This window comes from Salvia hispanica, chromosome 3 (genome assembly GCF_029641045.1).
Source record: "Salvia hispanica isolate PSC_SH4W2 chromosome 3, Shi_PSC_v1, whole genome shotgun sequence".
Classification (NCBI taxonomy): domain Eukaryota; kingdom Viridiplantae; phylum Streptophyta; class Magnoliopsida; order Lamiales; family Lamiaceae; genus Salvia; species Salvia hispanica.
The window spans coordinates 12,546,227-12,566,570 of record NC_142694.1 but is presented as its reverse complement, the minus strand read 5'-3'; the positions used below and the strand labels follow the sequence as shown (position 1 = coordinate 12,566,570).

The window sequence follows — 20,344 nt, the reverse complement described above, 5'->3', positions numbered from 1 at the left end:
CAGTTGAACTGATTCCTTTGACCCAGGGGATCTTGCCTCACCACAGAATTCCATTATTGCCTTTGTGATTTCTCTGTCAGATAGCCCTTGTCCCATAATTGCTTCACACCATCCTGCAACTTCTTTCCTCATGGATTCAGTCATTTCCGAGGTGTCCACCTGTTCCTGCAATAGTTCGGTCTCAAGAAACTCCTGGACCAGGGGGTTAATGACATCAACAAAATGGAGGTTTTCCACGTCTAGTGGTTTCCTCATAGCTTCATCAATGCTGAAAGTGAATTTCTCCCCATTGTAATCCAAACAGATGGTGTCATCAAATACATCTATTATAGTCTTAGCGGTCCTCATAAATGGTCTCCCTAGAAGAACGCCACTAGACTCAGCTGTTTCGTTGTCACTCATCTTTATCACATGAAAGTCAGCAGGGTATAAAAAATTATGAACTTTTACTATCGCATTTTCTAATACTCCTTCAGGGCTAATGCATGATCTATCAGCTAGTTGGATTACCACTTTCATATCAGTCATTCTCGCTCCTACCAGTTTTTTGTATATGGAAAGCGGTAACACATTAATAGATGCACCTAAATCACACATTGCATGCTCGATTCTGACACCTCCTATAGTGATAGGTAAGGTAAACATACTTGGGTCAGTTTGCTTCGAAGGCATTATCCTTTTCTGAATTACTGCAGATACATTCTCCCCGATCACGATCTTCCCGTCAGATTTTGCCTTGCCTGCAACGAATTCCTTAATGAATTTGCTGAACGGGGGAAGCTTCAAAGCCTCCAGGAACGGGAGGTTGATCTCCAGCTTTCCAAAGATCTCCATGAAATCCACGGGGTTGTCCTTTTTCTCTTGGCATCTCCTCTGTAGGGAAAAGGTTTCACCCTCTTTATCGTGTTGGTAGGGTCTTCCTTAGAGGGTTCTTCCGCCTCTCCTTCTTCTTTTTTTTCAATTTCTTCCTCAGGCTCTGGGTCTAAGAAAAATGGTTCTGCCATCCGAGGTAACGATCCTCCCAAATCACCAGCTCGGAGATCATTCTCTGCTTCAACTTCTTCTTTTTGCTGGACCGGGTGGATAACGTCCTCGCTCCTTGGCACTGACTTTTCATCATTTTCCTTCAGCTTGGGTCCTTCATTTGCTTTCCCAGATCTCAGGGTAACCTGGCTGATGTTTGCTCTCTCTGGTGGCTTTACTGAGGCTGGAATCCTCCCCTCATTCCCTCGCATGTCGCTCAGGGACGTTGCGATTTGAGATAATTTCTTTGACATCAGATCCATCGCGGCCTTGTGTTCCTGCTGAGCATCCTGGAGTTTGTGAACCACGTCATTGTTTGCCACCAAGTTGTTTTGCATGTGTTGTTGAGAATTCACTAGGTCATGGACCATATCATCCAGATTCCTCTGGGTCCGAGTGTTCTGTTGACTTCCACTTGGCCCTTGACCATGATTTGGTCCACCCCCTTGATGCAGGCGAAAGTTTCCTTGACCTCCTTGGTTATTGTTGTACTGATTCCTTGGCCCTTGATAGTTGTTGTTCCTCTGGTGTGGGGGTACATATGAGCTTCCCTGGTTATTTTGGTTCATATTGTTCCAGCTGGATTGATTTCCTTGACCTCCTTGGCTCCAATTACCTTGTGCTCCTTGATTCCAGTTGCCTTGCCCCTCTTGACTCCTTCCGGACCAGTTGGGTTGGTTCCCTTGGTTTCCTTGGTTTCCTTCCGAGTTAGTAATCTGGAGTTGAGGGTTTTGATTCCCCTCGGACCACCTGAAGCATGGATTGTCCCTCCATGGAGCGTCTTTGATTCTCCACTGGTTCCAATTGTTGCCTTGATTATTTTGGTTCCAATTTCCTACTGCATTTATATGGGCTGGACAATCCATTCCTCCTTGAGATCCGCAATAATTGTAACCATCCTCTGGACCCAGTGCTTGTTTTTCTTTCTCTGTTGGACCCGGTGAATCGTTCTTCCCCAGGGCAGTTAGGATAGTTTTCTCGAGCTGCTCCATTCTGACATCCATCCTTGCATCCACTCGGGCATCCATCCTTTCTTCATTTTGCACTGTGACTGCATCCGCATTCCCTCTCCTTAGAATGGTACGAGGTGAATCGTATGCCTTTTTTGCATCAATTAATCTTCCCAGTATCTCTCGGGCCTCGCTCACCTTCCTCTTGGTGAAATTTTCTCCACTAGCGGTGTTCATCAGATCTTTGGACTCAGGTTTCGCCCCTTCATAGAATAGATAGTAGGTTTCGGCTTCCATCATCCGGTGGTTTGGGCAAGCGTCGAGCAACCCCTTGAACCTGGACCAATACTGACTCAACGATTCATCATATTCTTGCTTACATTCTTGGATCTCCTTCTTTAGAGCATTCGTTTTGTTAGAAGGGAAGAAGTAATCCAAGAACTCCAACTTGAAGTCTTTCCACGTATTGATTGAGTCAGGTGGCAGCCTTAACAACCACGTGTTAGCCTCCCCCTTTAGCGCGAACGGGATCGCGCGTAATCGATAATCCTCCTCTGTTGCATCATTGGGTCTCTTCTGAATGCTGCAAAGCTTACTGAATTCATTGAGGAACTCATAGGGGCACTCATTCCTTCGACCCGAGAAAGTGGGGAGAATGCCCAGCACATTAGTTTTGATGTCGATCGCCCTCTGACGCTGGGTAGAGACGATGGCCTGGGCAGGCTCGCCATCTAAATGGGCAGTGAGCCAGCCAATCTCTGGGTCGTCGTCGCCTGCGTTGGCCATGCTCTCAACACTTTCCTCCTCTGTTTCTGAGGTTGACCTTGGTTCCTTCTTAACTGACGAAGTTGACTCCTCGTCACTCTCCGAACTCAGGTGAACTGGATCCCCTGTTGTAAGCCCCGATCTGGTGGTAACTGGGAATATAGTTTCCTTGACCCGCCAACTGGTCTGGGCGCTTCTCCAACCAGGTGAGTTGTTCCAGTGTCCGAACCGGTAGCTCCTGTTCATAAACTGAAAAAAGAAACAAAAGCAAACATGTTAAATAAATTATTTACACCAAAACATTCGCAAGCACACTAATAACACCATGCTATCCCCGGCAACGGCGCCATTTTGAACAGGTCCAAAGAGTGCAGTGCAGGTTTGTGTTGTGTGTGATATCACTCAATCTAACAGGTCCAGAGGATTCCACTAGACTTCAGAGGCTAGAAAATCGTGGAACTATCAGAAAGGGGTCGTTGGATGCACTCTGTCCCTTCAAAAACCTCAACCCACTATACTATAACTTAGCACAGGGAAGTAAAGGATCGATCCCACGAGGAAGCAGGTGTTACGGAACTGCATTTGAGGATGTTTTGGGAAGGAAAGGGGTGGCTGCTGCCACGCAATTTTTGTGGGTCGAGAACTTAAACTACTGGGTCTGAGAGATAAGCGAAATTTTAATCTACCTATCGGGTCTAAGAAACGAAAGCGTACTGAACATACATGACTCAGAGAAAATGAGATATTTTAAAGTTCTAAGACAACTGGCGTAAACTTAACTAGGCAGACTTTCCTAATTTGGACAGACAAGCATAAAGCAAAAAGCAAGACAAATTTCCTTAAACTACCAGGGTCTGGAAAAGCATGCAGAAAAGTAAAAGAGACAAAGTAGATCGTACTGACAGGTCTAGCAGATATGCAGAAAAAGTAAAGTACATGCAGAAAAGTACTGACATAAAGCAGATCTGGTTCTAACTACCAACAACTTCATCTTCTTCAGGAATCAAACGAGAATAGCAGAGAAAACAGAGTTTTAAACACCATGAAAACAGAGTAAACTTTAGATCTAGACTTAAAATGAGAAATTAAAGCCTAAACTAACAGATCTACACTACTGGACTTAAAGGATGCAGAAACAGAAAGTAAATAGCCATACTCATGCATAACGTAAACATCAAGCACCAAATGTGCGAAACTTCAACTCCAAAATACCACGATTCAACAAATCCAAACATCTCCATATGCAAATCCCAAACCTCCAATGACAAATCAACAGATCTCAGCTCCAAACATTCAACAATAGACAAAGAACAAAAGATAAAAGCAAGAGATAAACATAAACTCAGAGATATCCAACCAAAAGCAAACATAAACTTCCATAACAACTGTAAATAAGTCTGAATCCAGCAGATCAAAGCAAGAAACTAGAGTTGCGAAACTTAGAAATCAACAAGGTACTAAACGAAAGCAAATAAAATTGTTTCTTCGCCTCAACAAGGCGGTGTTACACAGCAGCAAAATAACAATGACGACGATGAGAACCACGGTGGCCAGAATCCTCCATGTCCAAGTGCGCAGCAGTCGAAGATAAAAATTTGAAGTAGGGAACTTGAACTAGAGCTAGGAGAGCGTAGAAGTGGCTGATCACGGATTCTCCTCTTCTTCAAGGTTGAGCTCTTTATATATGTGAGGCTCTGATCCCTAGGGTATCCCCTCTGGTGATTTTACGCTCCTGCCCTTGAGTAAGACTCTTTAAAATAATTTGCTCTCGCTCCATTCTGCTCCTGTCGCCAACTTTTGATTCTCCCAGGTCTGAACGACGACTTCTGATTTTTGCTTCAATTTCATCTCTTTTGCATCTGCCAGGTCAGGTAACAACAACTCCTGGGTCCGACAGGTTTACTACGCACCTAAACTCAATAACGCACATTAGCGCCCCAAATGCACAGAATTTTAACCCTAAACCGATGCATGAAACGGGCCTTATCAATGGTGTAATATGATGTGGATATGTGATTTGTGCAATAGATATGTTTATCTATAGTTTTCAAGTTAATTGATGGAATATATGGATATGTAATTGGTGCAATGGATATGTTTGATGTATGGTATTGAAATTATACAATGGAAATCCCGGACAGATACCAGGCTTGATTTGTGACAGAATATTATAAAGGATCATAGAGACATATGCATATGAATATGAAATTGTTTATGATATTTATTGTTTTTGGTTATATATATATATTGGTTTGTGTTAAAATGACAACCCCTCTTAAAATGACACCGTGACACCACTTATACAACAATATTATAAACGCTACACAACAATATTACAAACACTACACAACAATCTATAGATTACTGTATAGTGTGTCGGATATTGCTGGACAAGAAACATTGCTGGATAAAGACCAGCAAATTGCTGACCGTATTTTTCAATTTTTTTTTTTTTGCCACGTGGCAGCTTATTATTCGTCCACGTGTACAAATGATTGGCTAGGAATGGCGGTATGGTGTTATTTTAAGGGGTGGTGGCACCCTAACATGCCCCTATATATATTATAGTTAAAGAATATGCTTGATATTTACGTGATGTGAAATTAAATTTGAAATTTATATACACTGAGTTGTGGCTCATATAAACCACTAATATTTTTCAGGAATAAGATATGAGTGAAGTATTTGGTTGAGATGAGTCGTAGGAATTGCACATGTTATCAGGGTCGGCGGCTGACGCATTTTGGCAACCTTCTCCTCCTCATCATTTCTGCATGGAGATAAATGTACAGTATACAGAGTGGTGAGAGGGTCCCACTGCAGTTTAGAATGTTTTGAAATATGTAATTGATAAGTGCTGGGTTTTGAAATTATATAATATGTGCGCTTTATGTACTTTAAGTGTGGTTATTTATTTCAAATTTTGAATTTATTTTTAGTAAGTGCATAAGTCATAAGGGTTTAGGTGTGACAATAATTAGTCATGGTAATCGAACTGATATCTTTGGGGGTGTACGGTTTGCAAGATTGTATCCGGGATTAAATTTGTAGTATGTTTGGTTCATGATATTCAACCTCACAACTCAATCCTAGATAAATAATCATATGGGATAATTAGTCATAGCTAACCTCCTATGACTAAAATAATCTCACAACTCAATCATAGATTGTATCTTGGTAGTATTATTTTATCTTGGAAACCGAACACCACCTATATGTAGGACAGATAGATCGATCAATTGTGTAATAGTAATAAGAAGAAAAGGAGAAAACAGAGGGAAAGAAAGAAAGAAATGCATTACTAATAATTAGTGGGGAAGAATGGTGAGGATGCAGAAACTCTATTGTATCAAAAAGGGAATGTAACAATATTTGTACTGTTATAAAGTTCATTAAAATCACTAACAATGTGCTATGTCGATGGAGTGGACTGTGGAGCAGCTGTTTACTGAATTTTTTGAGGAAGAATACTTTTAAAATGTTCGTTTCGTACAGGCACTACTAAAAAATAATTAAAAGAAAGACTATAGTTTTATTCCAGGGTGAATGATTGAACCGAAAATGCTTCATTTGATATACAGTACGTTTCAACCTATCTCTAGTAAAAGAGAACCATTCCACGGTAAAAAAAAATGATAATGAGACTATTTTTTTTTTTGGAATGAGAGAGTAATTAATTAGTTACTACTACTTCTCTCTTTGTAAAGAGTAAAAAGAAGTAATTTTTATTTCATGGTTAAAGATAAAAAATGATTGATCACGAAGATATATACTTAAAACGTCATGAATCATGACTAGAGATGGAAAGGGAATGTGCCTGTCAAAGATAATTTACAAAGAGAATTAAAAAAATTACAATAATATTTATTACTATTGGATGAAAAGGTAATAATAAAATAAATTCTATTTGATATTGTTTTTCTATAACTCAAGTTTAAAAATCATATTTCCTCCGTCTTACTCAAAGCGACACACCGTGTTCGGTATGAAATTTTGTGAAGAGAATATATTAACACACTATGTTTTGAATTACTATACATACATGTTTCTTTTTTTTGTGTGTAATCTAGTATGTAGAAATAGAATTTACACACAAACACGTATAAATATATACCAGTAAGTACTACTCTCTCCTTCCTATAAAATCTATCACACTTATGGGATGGTATGGAATTTTAGGAGGTTTTATTTTATGTATTAAATCGAGAGGAAAAATATAGTAATTTTTATATTAATGTGAGAGAGAACTTTTTTTTAAAAATAAAAATGTGATATTTTTAGTGGGACAAACTAAAAAAAAATGAGACATTTTTTATAAAACTGAGAAAATATATATTACTAATATGTAGCAGTTGCGAGCTGCGATTCTTTTCTCATCACCAAAAAAACAAAAAACAGTGAGAATTAAATATGTAGTGAAGCACTTAACTAAATGATGCATGTGGAAAACTAGTAGTAGTGCTTCACTCACTATCCTCCTTACCTTTAACTATAGTGCATTTTGTAATCTCACTGATACATAGCTATCAAGTATAGGATACTAAATTTTTCTACAAACTCCATTACTGACTGACTTTAATATCTTCTGTCATTCATTCCTGCATAGAAACAATTTGGACCTAGGAACACTCGTACGGTACTCTATCCGTCCTTCAATAAGAGTCACATTTTGTCATTTCGATTCGTTCTACGATAAGAGTTCTATTTCACTTTTAACATAAATGGTCTCACGATCCATTAATTCACTTCACTCATATTTTATTATAAAGCCAATATAAAAAAAAGTAGCATCATATTCCACTAACTTTTCCAACCCACTATTCTTTACATTCCTTAAAACCCATGCCAAGACCAAATGCAACTCCTATTATGGGACGAATGGGGTACTTATGATGTAGTACTACGTAACATCATCTAACTGTTTGTATTATAGGAAACACTAATCGTAAGATAAAATTGTCTCATTTAGGAACATAAGGAATGTGATCAATTGCTAACTATTTGCTAACTGATAACTACTATCATTTCCTAGTTATTAGATCGTTTGTATTACATAGTTTTAAAATGGCATTTTCATCATTTTTATACATAACAATTTTCGTGATTCCCGCAATGTCAACGCGTAAAGTAATAATGTCAACTAAATGCCTTATATGTCAACTAAATTTGATTAACATTAAACATGTATATGATTGACATTATATATACTATGGGTTGATATGAGTCTGAAAGTCGAAAATATTGAAAATTTAAATTATCAAATTTTATCATCAAAACATATGCAATTCGCATTTTGTTAGAATACTTATAAAATTAACTTTAATTATAGTAGTACGTTTTGTGAAAAAAAAAATAGTTATCAAGATAGTTATATGAGTTTGAAGTTTTTGAAATATTTTTAAAAAGTTAGTTATGAGTAACAAAATTGAGTTTAAACAGCTTATTGACATTGCGTGAAAATTGATTTTGGCCTTTTACTTTTAGATGGATGGCCTAAATTTGGAAGTAGTTATTAATTTAAGGTATAGTTAGCAACCTAACAGGACCTTGAGAACATTTATATGTATAATATAAGTCTTAGTTTACATGCAAATTTTCTTTTATTTCAATTTCCACCTAGAGAGGTAGTTAAACTGCTTATAGCAGATGTTATTAGTGTTTTTTTAAAATTTGTCAGACATTCGTAATTTAATTTAAAGGACTACGGCCCTCTTTAGCACCCAAAAGATCTAAGATTACTCTTATATCCCAACTGGAGTTTAGTATTTGGTTAGTCGGGTTAACAGAAATCAAAATTTTCTATTGTATTCGATGAAAACAAAATCGATATATTTGTGTGAAAGGAAATTGATACCATAAGTGTATAATACTGATATATTGATATAGAACATAGATACGTTGATACGTTGATATTTGTTTGATTTTCAAAATATATGAAGATTTTTTTAAAATATTTAATATATGCAAATAGAATATCTTTTAATTACTCATAAAATTATCTTTTATCATCTTTGTGAAAAATTAATTTAAACTAATAGAATTGTGAGTAATTTAAAATTCCATAGTAGTATATTTTTTATGAGGGAGAAAATGGTTACCACCAACATTTTTCAATCTTACCCAAACTCAACGGCGGATCCAGAAACCAAATATTGTGGGGTCGGACTAGAAAATAAATATTTAAATTAATTATTTTTATAAATATATATTGTATTAATATAAATAATTAATGCGAGAATTATCGATATTATGAAAATAACATACTCTCTCCGTCCCAAGATAAGCGAGACATATTTCTTTTTGGGATGTCCCATTATAAATGAGTCATTTCTCTTTTATAGCAAAAAAATCCGACTTTTACTCTATTCCTCACATACTTTATTCTCTCTTTACTTCTCTACTTTTCTGTCTCTCATATTTTACTCTTTCTACTTTAACTATTTAAATATCAATTCCTTAAATCTCGTGCCCAAAAGAAGTGCTTTGCTTATCTTGGAACGGAAGGAGTATAATTTTTTCCTTAACATCCCAAATTTTGAAAATTTAATTTGAATATGAAGAATAAGGTTGAAATCTACATTATAAAATTTAAAAATATGAAATTAGGGAATATTAACTTTATATTCATTAAAGTACTATGTGTTTATTTTAAATAAGTTTGATTTATTGATACGTAAGAAATATATTTAACCTTAATTGAAATTATTTGACGAGAATTTATTTGAAATGAAATTCTATTAATTATTACAAACAAAGAAAGAAATTTTCACATCCTATTTTACAGTTAAGATACACCATAATTCAGAATCTCGAGATATTTAATCTACAGAGTACTCCATTAACTTTAGTTAAATTTTATTTTTAATTTTTTTTATGAACTTTGTAAATATTAGGAAAAAGAATGACTATACAAATACTTTTCATATTTCATTCTCTCTCCTCTTCTTCCTCAAAAGCGCCAAACCCAGTTTCATCTCTCTCTTTATGGAAACAAACCGAAAGAATTCTCTACATCTCTTCATTCTCGATAATCGCCGTCTCCCCTGCTGTGAGGCCGCCGCTGGATTCCGGGCATCATCTCACCCTACGTTGATGGGGTCGAAGATGCGAACGTTGTGGGTCGGAGGCTGATGAATAGAGCTTTCCGGCGGCACTCTGGGAAGGGTGGTGGGGTCGGCCGACCCCACTCAACCCCACCTGGATCCCCCGATGCCCAAACTCATATACTAATAACTTCAATGATCCAAAGTGGCTCTATGATCTCGTTCTAAAAAGATCTTAAGGGGGTTATAGGACATCACGATCCTATATCAATATAGGGACACACACACACACATAATATGAAAACATTGAATAATTTTATGGTATGCCATAACAAAAATAATTGAGTTAATTAAAAATATTTCTGTATGGGATGGCTCAAAATCATTAGTCATAAAATCTAACTTGATTATTGTTTAAATACATCACTATACACCTATCACTCAATTAGTTATATGAGCATTGCGTGCCACCAATATTTAAAGAACGTCATCATTTTTTTAATTTTTAATACTCATACTATCATTTTATTGACTTATAATATTATTGAGATTCAAATTACATAAACTAAACAATAATGATTACACTCATAAATGATAAACTTGGTGCGGAAGAATGAAATTGCTCCAAAACTTACCATTTCATTGACACATTACAAACATGGAACAAGCATATAATTACTTCATAAATAAGTACCAAAACACACAAACACTTAATTTTACCCATTTTGATAAAACCATCATCTATGCTGCCTCATCCTTGCTCACAACTTCCCCATTCTTGTAGTGATACAACCAAGAAATTACAAGAAAATACCCAAAATTAGCAACCCCAATCACCACCATCACCCAATACACATAATCCAGCCTCCCCTCATCAATATCATCCGGCAACCAATCCGTAACCCTCCTCATAAAATCCACCACCGCCGTGCTCAAGTAAAACGCCACGCCAACAAGCATCGCCACCATCGCTGTCGCCACCCCCTTCAAACATGCCGGAAACTCCTGATAATACAGCCCCACCTGCAGGGGCGAACGCAGAAATAAACATTAGTAGGGACTATAATTTTAAAATATCATTTAAAAATATATTTTTAGGCATTAATAACGACTTTTATATAATAATAATAATATAAATAAGGGCCCACCTGCCCCGGGAAATGGAACGCCTCCCCGAGGCCCACCACCACCATCTGAGGCACCAGCCACATCACCGAGATGAGGTGGCGGCGCCTCCTCGCCTCCACGACAGCGGAGAGCGCCATGCTGGCGAAGTTGAACACGTGGCCGATGCCTATTAGCTGCAGGGGCGTGAGGTCCTTGCTGCCCGGTGTGAGGCGCTTCCAGGCCGGCCTGACACAGCGGTCGATGAGGACGACGCCGAGGGCGGTGGAGAGGAAGGAGAAGATGATGATGGAGCCCGCGGAGAAGGTGAAGGTGGAGGTGAGGCGGCGATCGGATGCGAGAGCTTGAAGGATGGTGAGGCTGAGCTGGACGCCGATTGGGGTGCCCAGAAAGATGCTAGAGGACCATAAAGGGAGAATTCTGATTACGGATTTTAGCTCTTCTACTTGTTGGACTGTGCACAGCTTCCATGGCCTCGCTACCGACCCGTTTGGTAGGATGTCGCCGTCAACCTTCACAGCCGCGCGGTTTAGTTGGCTGTAGGAAAAATTAGGTCAACATAATCAGCGCGTGATTTGGATAATAGACTTGTAATTTTCGACTGTCACGTCAATATTCTAAATACTAGAAAATTTTCAATTAATATATGAGTATTTTTAGTAAATACTTCAAACAATGAGACAAAATGAACCACTTATACACAATAACGTATGTTATGTTTATCCATGTTAGCTTACAATTTAAACAATCCCTTCTTATTTGAAGTTGGTACAAAGTACAAACAATCATGCATCATTTGATGGGTATGGCTTTTGACAAGTTTAAAGTGATACTGCTTTTTTTTTTTTTTAAAAAGTAAAGCATATAATAGTAGTTATGTAGTAATCAGTAGATTTGATAGAAGAAAGAAATCAATAATTAACAACCAACATGATTCATATGTTTTGAATATTTTACAATGTTTGACTATTGTTAGATCAATTTATGAGCATGTTGCAAGTGGCATCTTCATTCTTCCAATATAAGTACATCGATATGTTTATATATTCAAAAAGTTAAAAGATGGAAGGAAAAAAATAAGTGTACTGGACCAGCCTTTTTTCCATAATACATGTTATAATAATGTAGCAAATGCGTGACATAGCAGAATGATAATATTATACACCAAGCAAAGTGTGCAGCAAGCATAGGATTCTGAGATATGAGTCTAAAATAAGAAAAAGCAATCAATTTACCTGAACCAGTTTGTTGGTGCATCTTCATCATCATCATCATCTCCATAGTAATAATCTCCGGTGGTCGTCTTCATCTTCCTCTTCCTAAACGCCGCGACAGGCACACGCAGCAACCCTATAAAAGGGCTGGCACGTGTCTCGTTGCGGCTGTAGTAAGGAGCCCCGAGGAGGAAGAGGGCTAACGCGAGGGCGTTGGCGGCAATTCCTATCCCGAAGCCCCAACGCCAGCCGACGTTGTCTTCCACATACACAATGGCTGTGGATGAAAGGAAGGCAGCGCTGTACATGCTGAAGAAATACCAGTTGAAGAACGTGGCCTGCTGCTGCTGCTTTGCTAGCTGGTTTGCTCCCATCGTTGCTATTGTGAATCGTGTTCCGCCTAATCCGATCGACGCCAGGACCATGCCGGAATACAGAACTGCGTATTGGCCTCCCGACGCTGGCTCCGTGGGCCCCGGCTTCAGCCCGTCCACTGCCACCGTCAGCAGGAAAAGTATGAGTCCCTGCATCCATAAAAATTAGTCAAAATCGGTAAATTAAGAGAGATAGAAAGACGAAATGATTAAAAGTGTTATTACTAGAAAATCAGACTGACTAATTTTGGTGGACCGACCAAAATGGAAAAATGAGACTATTTTTTATTTACGATATTTAACTTACCAGTAGAGAGAGGAGAGAGGAAATCCAGATGACGGAGAAGCAGCCGAAGAGGGAATCAGCGGCAACGGCGGCGAGGAGAGGCAAGAAGTTGATGCAGCCGCTGACGACGTTGCTGATTTGGGCAGCATCGATGCGTTCGATGTTGAACTCGTTGATCAGGAAGACTATAAGGTTGGACGACCAGCCGCCGGAGGCCACCGTCAGCCCAAATAAGGTTGCTGCTCATCACAACCATAATATTTTATTAAAAATTAATATTAGTGCAGCATCTGTTGTTTAATACCAGATACAATCTTGCAAATCGAATACCCCTTAAGGTATCATTAGTGCAGCACATGTTGTTTAATATTAAGAGGTCGGTTTGATAGGATAATTTCAAGATAGAGGAAGTACCTATGATGAAGGGGGTGGTGATCCAGCCGCCTCGGCGGTGGGCTGTGGCGGTGGGAGGTGGTGGTGCTTCTGTATCACTGGAGAGGGACGTGTTGTTCCCACCACCATGCAGAGAAGTCATATTTGTTGGAAAATGAGCTTCTTTTTTTTATGTGGAGACTACTTTCTCAAGGTTGAGGGGTTATATAGGTGGAATGGTCGGGGTTATTCTCAACTTTTTAATTATGGATTGATAAAAAAATTATACTATTCTCTATAGCTTATTATTGTTTTATTGGTTTTGTAGATATAGTTTATTATGAGAGCATCTACTTTTGATTCAATGATAGCTAGTAATCAGATGTATTGAGGTCAAATTCGAACATATTTTATTGAAAATATCTAAACTTCAACATAATCAGTTTCTGGTTAATCTAATTTATATTTCCATTGAATATGCGAGGCAAATAGTATTGGGTCGACACGGATTTTATCAAATGAAAAGTGAAATAGTTGATGGATGTGTTGTGTTCATAATGGAGGAAGAATCCAATCATTTAGAAATACGTTGATGGCTTTAATGTCGAAAGGAATTTAAACTGGGATTGAATTATACTACTATATGAGAACGAAATTGTAACAATTGAATTTAAAATGAACGCACGAATCATCGTTAAATTTTTGTATACAAAGGTATTTAAGTATATGGAGGATGTTGGTTAAAAAGTTGAAATATAAGAATATATTTTTCTATAAAAAAGAATAACGTACTCCCTCCGTTCCATAAAAATAAAGATGTTTTTCATTTTGGGATGTCTCATAAAAATATTCTCTTCCATTTTTAATAACTTTTTTCTTTCTGATAAGGCATTCTGCACTAATAATACTATAATTATTTTTTCTTTCTATATCTCTTTTATTTTACCAATTATACATTAATTATTATGTCGTCCCAATTGTCTATATTTTTTTGAGACGGTGGAGTATTATTTCGTGTATGTCAAATATGGCTGTCATGGATAAATGGAGTTTATGTTATCAATTAACAAGTTGAAAAGTTGGTAATTTGACTAATGATAGTAATAAGATGGTTCTTAAAATTAATAGTGGAAATCGATTCATTTTATCACCAATTTAATTTTGTAATAAATTCTACTCCTTCTGAATTGACCTTAGTGGACTTAATTGGTCTTACTAATCCTACTAGTCATAAATAAACTCATGTGTATCGAATGTACAAGGTCAAATTTAATTAATGGTATATTTAGAATGCAAAAATTGGAGTATAATATATATCTTGATTTCTATAAATTGGCTACAATATAAATTAAACTTGTTGTAGCTTTTAAATTTCAACTATATGTAATAACAGTCTCAAGTTTTACAGCAAGTTAAACATATAATGATGGAGAGTAATAGGGTGACACTACGTTTAGAGTGACATCATAAGAGCATGAATAACGCTACTGGGCCGGGCCGCAACTCGCGAGTCCCGGCCCGTGTTTAGCGTTGGACGACGATGCGGCTCGGCCCAGGCCGGTCCCGGGGACGCAGTTGCGTCCCGGGGCCTCTCCCTCCGTCACGTCCAGGCCGGCGATATGCGTGCCCGGGCCGCATCGGTTGCGGCCCGTCCCGGCGTTATTTGCGTTCGGGCCGGGCCGCAAGTCCCCTCCGAATTTTTTTTTTTTTTGTTTTTTAAAAAAAATTCGAAAATTAATATATAAATATCACTCTTCCATCCATTTTCAAATCACTTCAACTTCATTCCCTCTCACTCACCATAAAATTCGAAAAATGAATCCTCGGCGTGAAGGCCAACGAGCAATCGAAGCTCAAATGGCTCGAATGTTAGCGACGGCGATGCCCGCAATCCAAGAAGAAATCAACAACGAGGTGGAACGCTATCAAGCTGCTATCCAAGCGTGGAACGAGCAACACGACCGGGTACCGCGTACTCGGATGTATATCCACCGAGACCGTGAACAAGCTGGTTTGCGGCTTTTCATGGATTATTTCTCTGCAGATCCTCGATGGAGTGATCAGATGTTCCGTCGCCGGTTCCGGATGCGGAGGAATGTGTTCTTGCGCATTGTCAACGCAGTTGTGGCTCGTGACGCGTACTTTATGCAAACCTTCGATGCTGTCGGGCGGCAAAGTATATCGACTTTACAGAAATGCACATCCGACCTCTGCCAACTCGCTTACGGAACAGCTGCAGATATGTTTGATGAGTACCTCCATGTGAGCGAGCATACTGGACGCGCTTGCCTAGCCAAATTCTGTCGGGCAGTGATCGAAGCATTCAAGGACACATACTTGAGAAAACCAACGTCCGACGATGTTCGCAGATTGGTGCGAATGCACGAGGAGAGGCACGGCTTCCCGGGGATGCTGGGCAGCATCGACTGTATGCACTGGCCGTGGAAGAATTGTCCAATGGCTTGGAGAGGAGCATTCACTAGCGGGCACAAGGGCTCGCATCTAACGATTGTGTTGGAGGCCGTTGCCGACCAATGGTTGTGGATCTGGCATGCCTACTTTGGAGTCGCTGGGTCGAACAACGACCTCAATGTGTTGAACGGGTCTCCATTGTTCAACGACTTGTGTGCCGGGCGAGCGCCTACCGTAGAGTTCACGGCCAACCACCGTCGGTACACTATGGGGTACTATCTGGCAGACGGGATCTACCCTAGATGGCCCGTGTTCGTGAAGACCATCACATGTCCGACTACGGATAGGAGGAAGTTGTTTGCCAAAAAGCAAGAGGCGGCTCGGAAAGATGTGGAGCGCGCATTTGGAGTTCTCCAATCACGTTGGGCTATAGTGAAGGGACCGGCCCGTGGTTGGCACCGTCCGCTAATCGCCGACATCATGTATACATGTATCATAATGCATAACATGATCGTTGAGGACGAGGGAGACAACGCCACTGACTGGAGCGACGATCCGCTCGTCAGCGCCAGCAGTAGCTACACTGTCACCGATCCGACCGTGCAAGGTGTTCCTCCCGACGTGCGCAATGTCATGGCCCGTTCAGCGGCAATGCGCCAAGAAGATCAACACACACGCCTCCAAGCGGATCTAATTGAAGAAATTTGGAACCGCAATTGACTTATGTTTTAAATTTTTTTATTTTCGAATTTTTAAATTTCAATGTTGTAATTTTCTATTTTCCGACTGAACAATGAATTTTCTCGGTTTTAATTGTTCAACGTATTCTATTTTACGATTAAAATTTATTGTGAATAGTGCAGATGAATAGTTATGGCATGAGTTGTGGCCCGAGTTGTGGCCTGCGGTGTTAGATGAGTTGTGGCCTGGAACCCCTAATTTGAGGGAATGATGACGTGGAGGGGACTTGCGGCCCAAATTCGGGCCAGGGTTATTCATGCTCTAAGAGCATCATTAACCTTGACCCGGATTCAGGCCACAAGTCCACTCCACGTTTTCATTCCCCTAATTTTCAGGTTCAGGCCACAACTCTTATAACCCTGCAGTCCCCATCCAGATGAGGACCTCATCCAGGCCTCAACTATTAAATTGTACTATTCACAACATCAAACTATTTTACTCCAAAAAATTCATTGTTCAGTCGAAATTAAAAAATTACAAACCCTAGAAAATAAAAATTACAAGTCCTAGAAAATAAAAGTTACAAGTCCTAAAAAATGAAAAAAAAAATCAAATAAAGAGTAAAGGCCAAAATTGGTCCTGAACATATGACCATTTTACGTTTTTGGTGTTAAACATTATCTTTTGGATCTTTTTGTCCTGAACATATGAAAATTTGATCATTTTGGTCCTCCGTCAACATTTCCATTAAAAATTAATGGTCAACAGGTTTAATCCCGATTTTGACCAAATTAAACATTTAATTCTGATTTTCTATTCCTTAATTAATTCTCTAATTATTTTTATAAACATTAGACTTTGGATGGCGTGCCACGCGTGGTTCTCCGGAGCGAAATCGCATTTCGTGTTACACGACGCCGGCGGGGTGTCGGCGGCGATGAAGGCAGTGCTGGAGCCCTGGATTAGGGCGGGGAGGGTGACGCTGCAGGATATTAGGGCACAGGCGGAGTACGATGGCTACTACTACAACCAGTTTTTGGTAGTGAACGATTGCCTCCACCGCCACCGCTACGCCGCCAACTGGACTTTCTATTTTGATGTTGACGAGTATATTCATCTCCCCGACGACACCACTCTGGAGTCGGTGTTGAAGGATTTCTCCAATAATACACAGTTCACCATTGAGCAGAATGCAATGTCCAGCTCATTCTGCTTAAACGATCCATCTAGAGACTATTCAAGGTACATACTATTAAATCATCTAATAAATTCCTAAATTGGAGTTTGATTTTCAAAAATAATTTACACATGTAATGGGGGTTCGAGAAGCTTCAATTCAGAGACATGAGAAGCAGAATAAGGCGAGATCAGAAATACGCCATTGTGAAGATGGTGATTAAATTAAATAATATGTTTATAAAAATAATTAGGGAATTAATTAGGGTGTAAAAAATCAGAATTAAAAGTTTAATTTGATCAAAATCGGGATTAAACCTGTTGACCATTAGTTTTTAACGAAAATGTTTACGGGGGACCAAAATGATCAAATTTCCATATGTTCAGGACCAAATGATCCAAAAGATAATGTTTAAGACCAAAAACGTAAAATGGTCATATGTTTAGTACCAATTTTGGTCTTTACTCTAAAAGAAATAGAGGATAGAAGTGAGAAATAGGTGGAAGAATGTTTAAGAATTAGGATATAAATAACCAAAAAATGTATTTTTTTTAAAAATATTACGGGGTTCGGGTCCGGCCCAAACACCCCATAACGCTAGGTCGGGACGCAACAGGGCGCGGCCTTGGAGGCTCTAACGCAGAGCCGGGACCCACCGGGGTGCGGCCCCAAGCTGCTCCATCGTCTCAGGCGCAGCTCAGGCCGCGATTCCTCCTCCTCCAACGAGCGAGGCCGCAGGCCGAGACCCAGGTGCGGTCCGGCCCACAGCGTTAACTATGCTCTGACACTAATCCTAGCCCTTAGAGCATCCACAGCGGTTGAAGAGGAGGCGTCCGTCCGTCCGTGCCGCAGAGCAGAGCTCATCCGTCCGCCGCTGGAGCTCGTTTGTCCGTGCCAGCGGCACGGCGCTGCTCTTAGCTAAGAGCACGTCTGTGCCGCTGAGCAGCCCTACGTGACACGCCCTGCCGTTGGCAAATTCGTTTTTTCTTTTTTTAAAAAAATTATCATAAATAATTTGAAATAATACCAAAAAAAAAAATTGGATTCCCAAAAAATAGAGCCGTTTATGGACGTTTTTTTTGGATTTTTGTGATTTTTTTTTAATCCAAAAATCATCTATAAATACACACATTCATCATCCATTTTTCACATCAAATTATCTCTCATTCAAACTTTTTCATACTAAATCATCTACATCTTCCTCTCTCACCCAAACCCTCTCTAAAAAATTCAAAAATGGATTTCACCAATCTCATTGCGGAAGCGGAGCGCGAAGAACAAGAATATTATGAACAATATCGTGCCGCCTATGAAGCCTATGTCGCCGCCAATACCCCCGCCCCTTCTTCTCAACCAACTAGAACAAAGCGTCGCTACATCCCTCGTGATCGAGAGGGAGCCCACGAAAGGCTCGTTGCCGACTATTTGTCCGACCAGCCGCGGTATCCAGAAGATTACTTTCGGCGCCGTTTTCGCATGTCAAAACGGTTGTTTATGCGTATTGTCAACACATTGTCCACCCGTGTTGAATACTTTCAAGAAGGTGCAGACGCAACCGGTCAGCAAAGTCTCTCGGTGTTGCAAAAGTGTACTTGTGCCATTCGACAACTTGCTGTTGGGCAAACGGCTGACCTCTTCGACGAGTATTTGCAAATCGGTAAGTCAACTGGAATCCTATGCCTTAAGAATATTTGCGACGGCGTTCGTTTTGCTTTCGGCGAGAAATTCCTTCGGGCACCCACCACCGATGATTGTCAACGGTTGCTTCGTCTTCACGAAACAGTCCACGGTTTTCCCGGTATGCTAGGCAGCATTGACTGCATGCATTGGAAGTGGAAGAATTACCCGAATGCTTGGAGGGGGCAATACTTAAGCGGTCACAAATGCGGCGGCCCAACGCTTATCCTTGAAGCGGTCGCCGACTACCACCTATGGATTTGGCATGTATATTTCGGTGTTGTCGGATCCAACAACGACTTGAACGTGCTATATTCTTCACCACTCTTCGATGATGTTTTGAATGGTGTAGCACCGGCGATCGACTTCACCGTCAACGGAAATGCATACTACATGAGTACTATCTCGCCGATGATATCTACCCAAGGTGGTCGACTTTCGTGAAGTCGTTCAACGATCCACAAGAGCAAAGACAGATTCTTTTTGCGCAGCGTCAAGAGTCTGCTTGGAAAGACGTCGAAAGAGCTTTTGATGTCCTTCAAGGCCGATTCAACATTGTGAAGTCCCCTTCTCGGCTTTGGTACGTTAAGAATATCGCTGACATCATGTACACGTGTATTATCTTGCACAACATGATTATAGCTGACGAAGGACCGAGGGCGGCTAACTTTTACGACGAGGATGAAGCCGGAAGCTCAACCGCGAGGTCTCCCCCATGCCGAGGTGTGCATACGACGGTGAACGAGAAGATCGAAAGAAGACACACAATGCGAGCCCACACTGAGCTACAAAAAGATCTAATCAATCACATTTGGGCGAAATTCGGCAACGAGTAGTGGGTCTTTTTAATTTTATGGATTTTAATTGTGTAATTTTTAATTTTTAGGATTTTAATTGTGTAATTTTTAATTTTTAGGGTTTGAATTATGTAATTTTTAATTATTTTGTAATTTGTAATAGTATTTCGGGTATTTTTAATGCATTTTAATATTGTGGAAATGTTTTTATTTAAATTGAATAATAGAATGGTGGGACCCTTGAGCTTGTCTTTAGCTAAGAGTACGGATGTGGGTGTTGTGCTCTTAGCTAAGGACAATGAGTAAAAGTGGGTCCGGGCCCACTTCCGTGCTCTTAGCTAAGAGCACGGATGGGGATGCTCATAGATCTATAAGTTGGACACCTAGGATAGAATTCATGAAATAGAGTTCGGATTGCAGTCTTGTGCGTTAGATATTGCAGGCATGG

At 39.7% G+C, this 20,344-nt stretch overlaps 1 protein-coding gene across 1 annotated transcript; it reads right to left on the bottom strand.

Annotated features, from left to right (window-relative positions):
• Nucleotides 1-10,400: 10,400 nt before the first annotated feature.
• LOC125209970 (protein NRT1/ PTR FAMILY 2.7-like) lies at nucleotides 10,401-13,354 on the bottom strand. Its single transcript, XM_048109547.2, has 5 exons — nucleotides 13,195-13,354; nucleotides 12,802-13,019; nucleotides 12,142-12,644; nucleotides 10,930-11,443; nucleotides 10,401-10,804 (listed from the first exon to the last, which is right to left on the bottom strand). Exons 1-5 carry the CDS (start codon nucleotides 13,313-13,315, stop codon nucleotides 10,523-10,525), a joined length of 1,638 nt encoding a protein of 545 aa, XP_047965504.1. The 5' UTR covers nucleotides 13,316-13,354; the 3' UTR covers nucleotides 10,401-10,522.
• Between the last annotated feature and the right edge of the window lie 6,990 nt (nucleotides 13,355-20,344).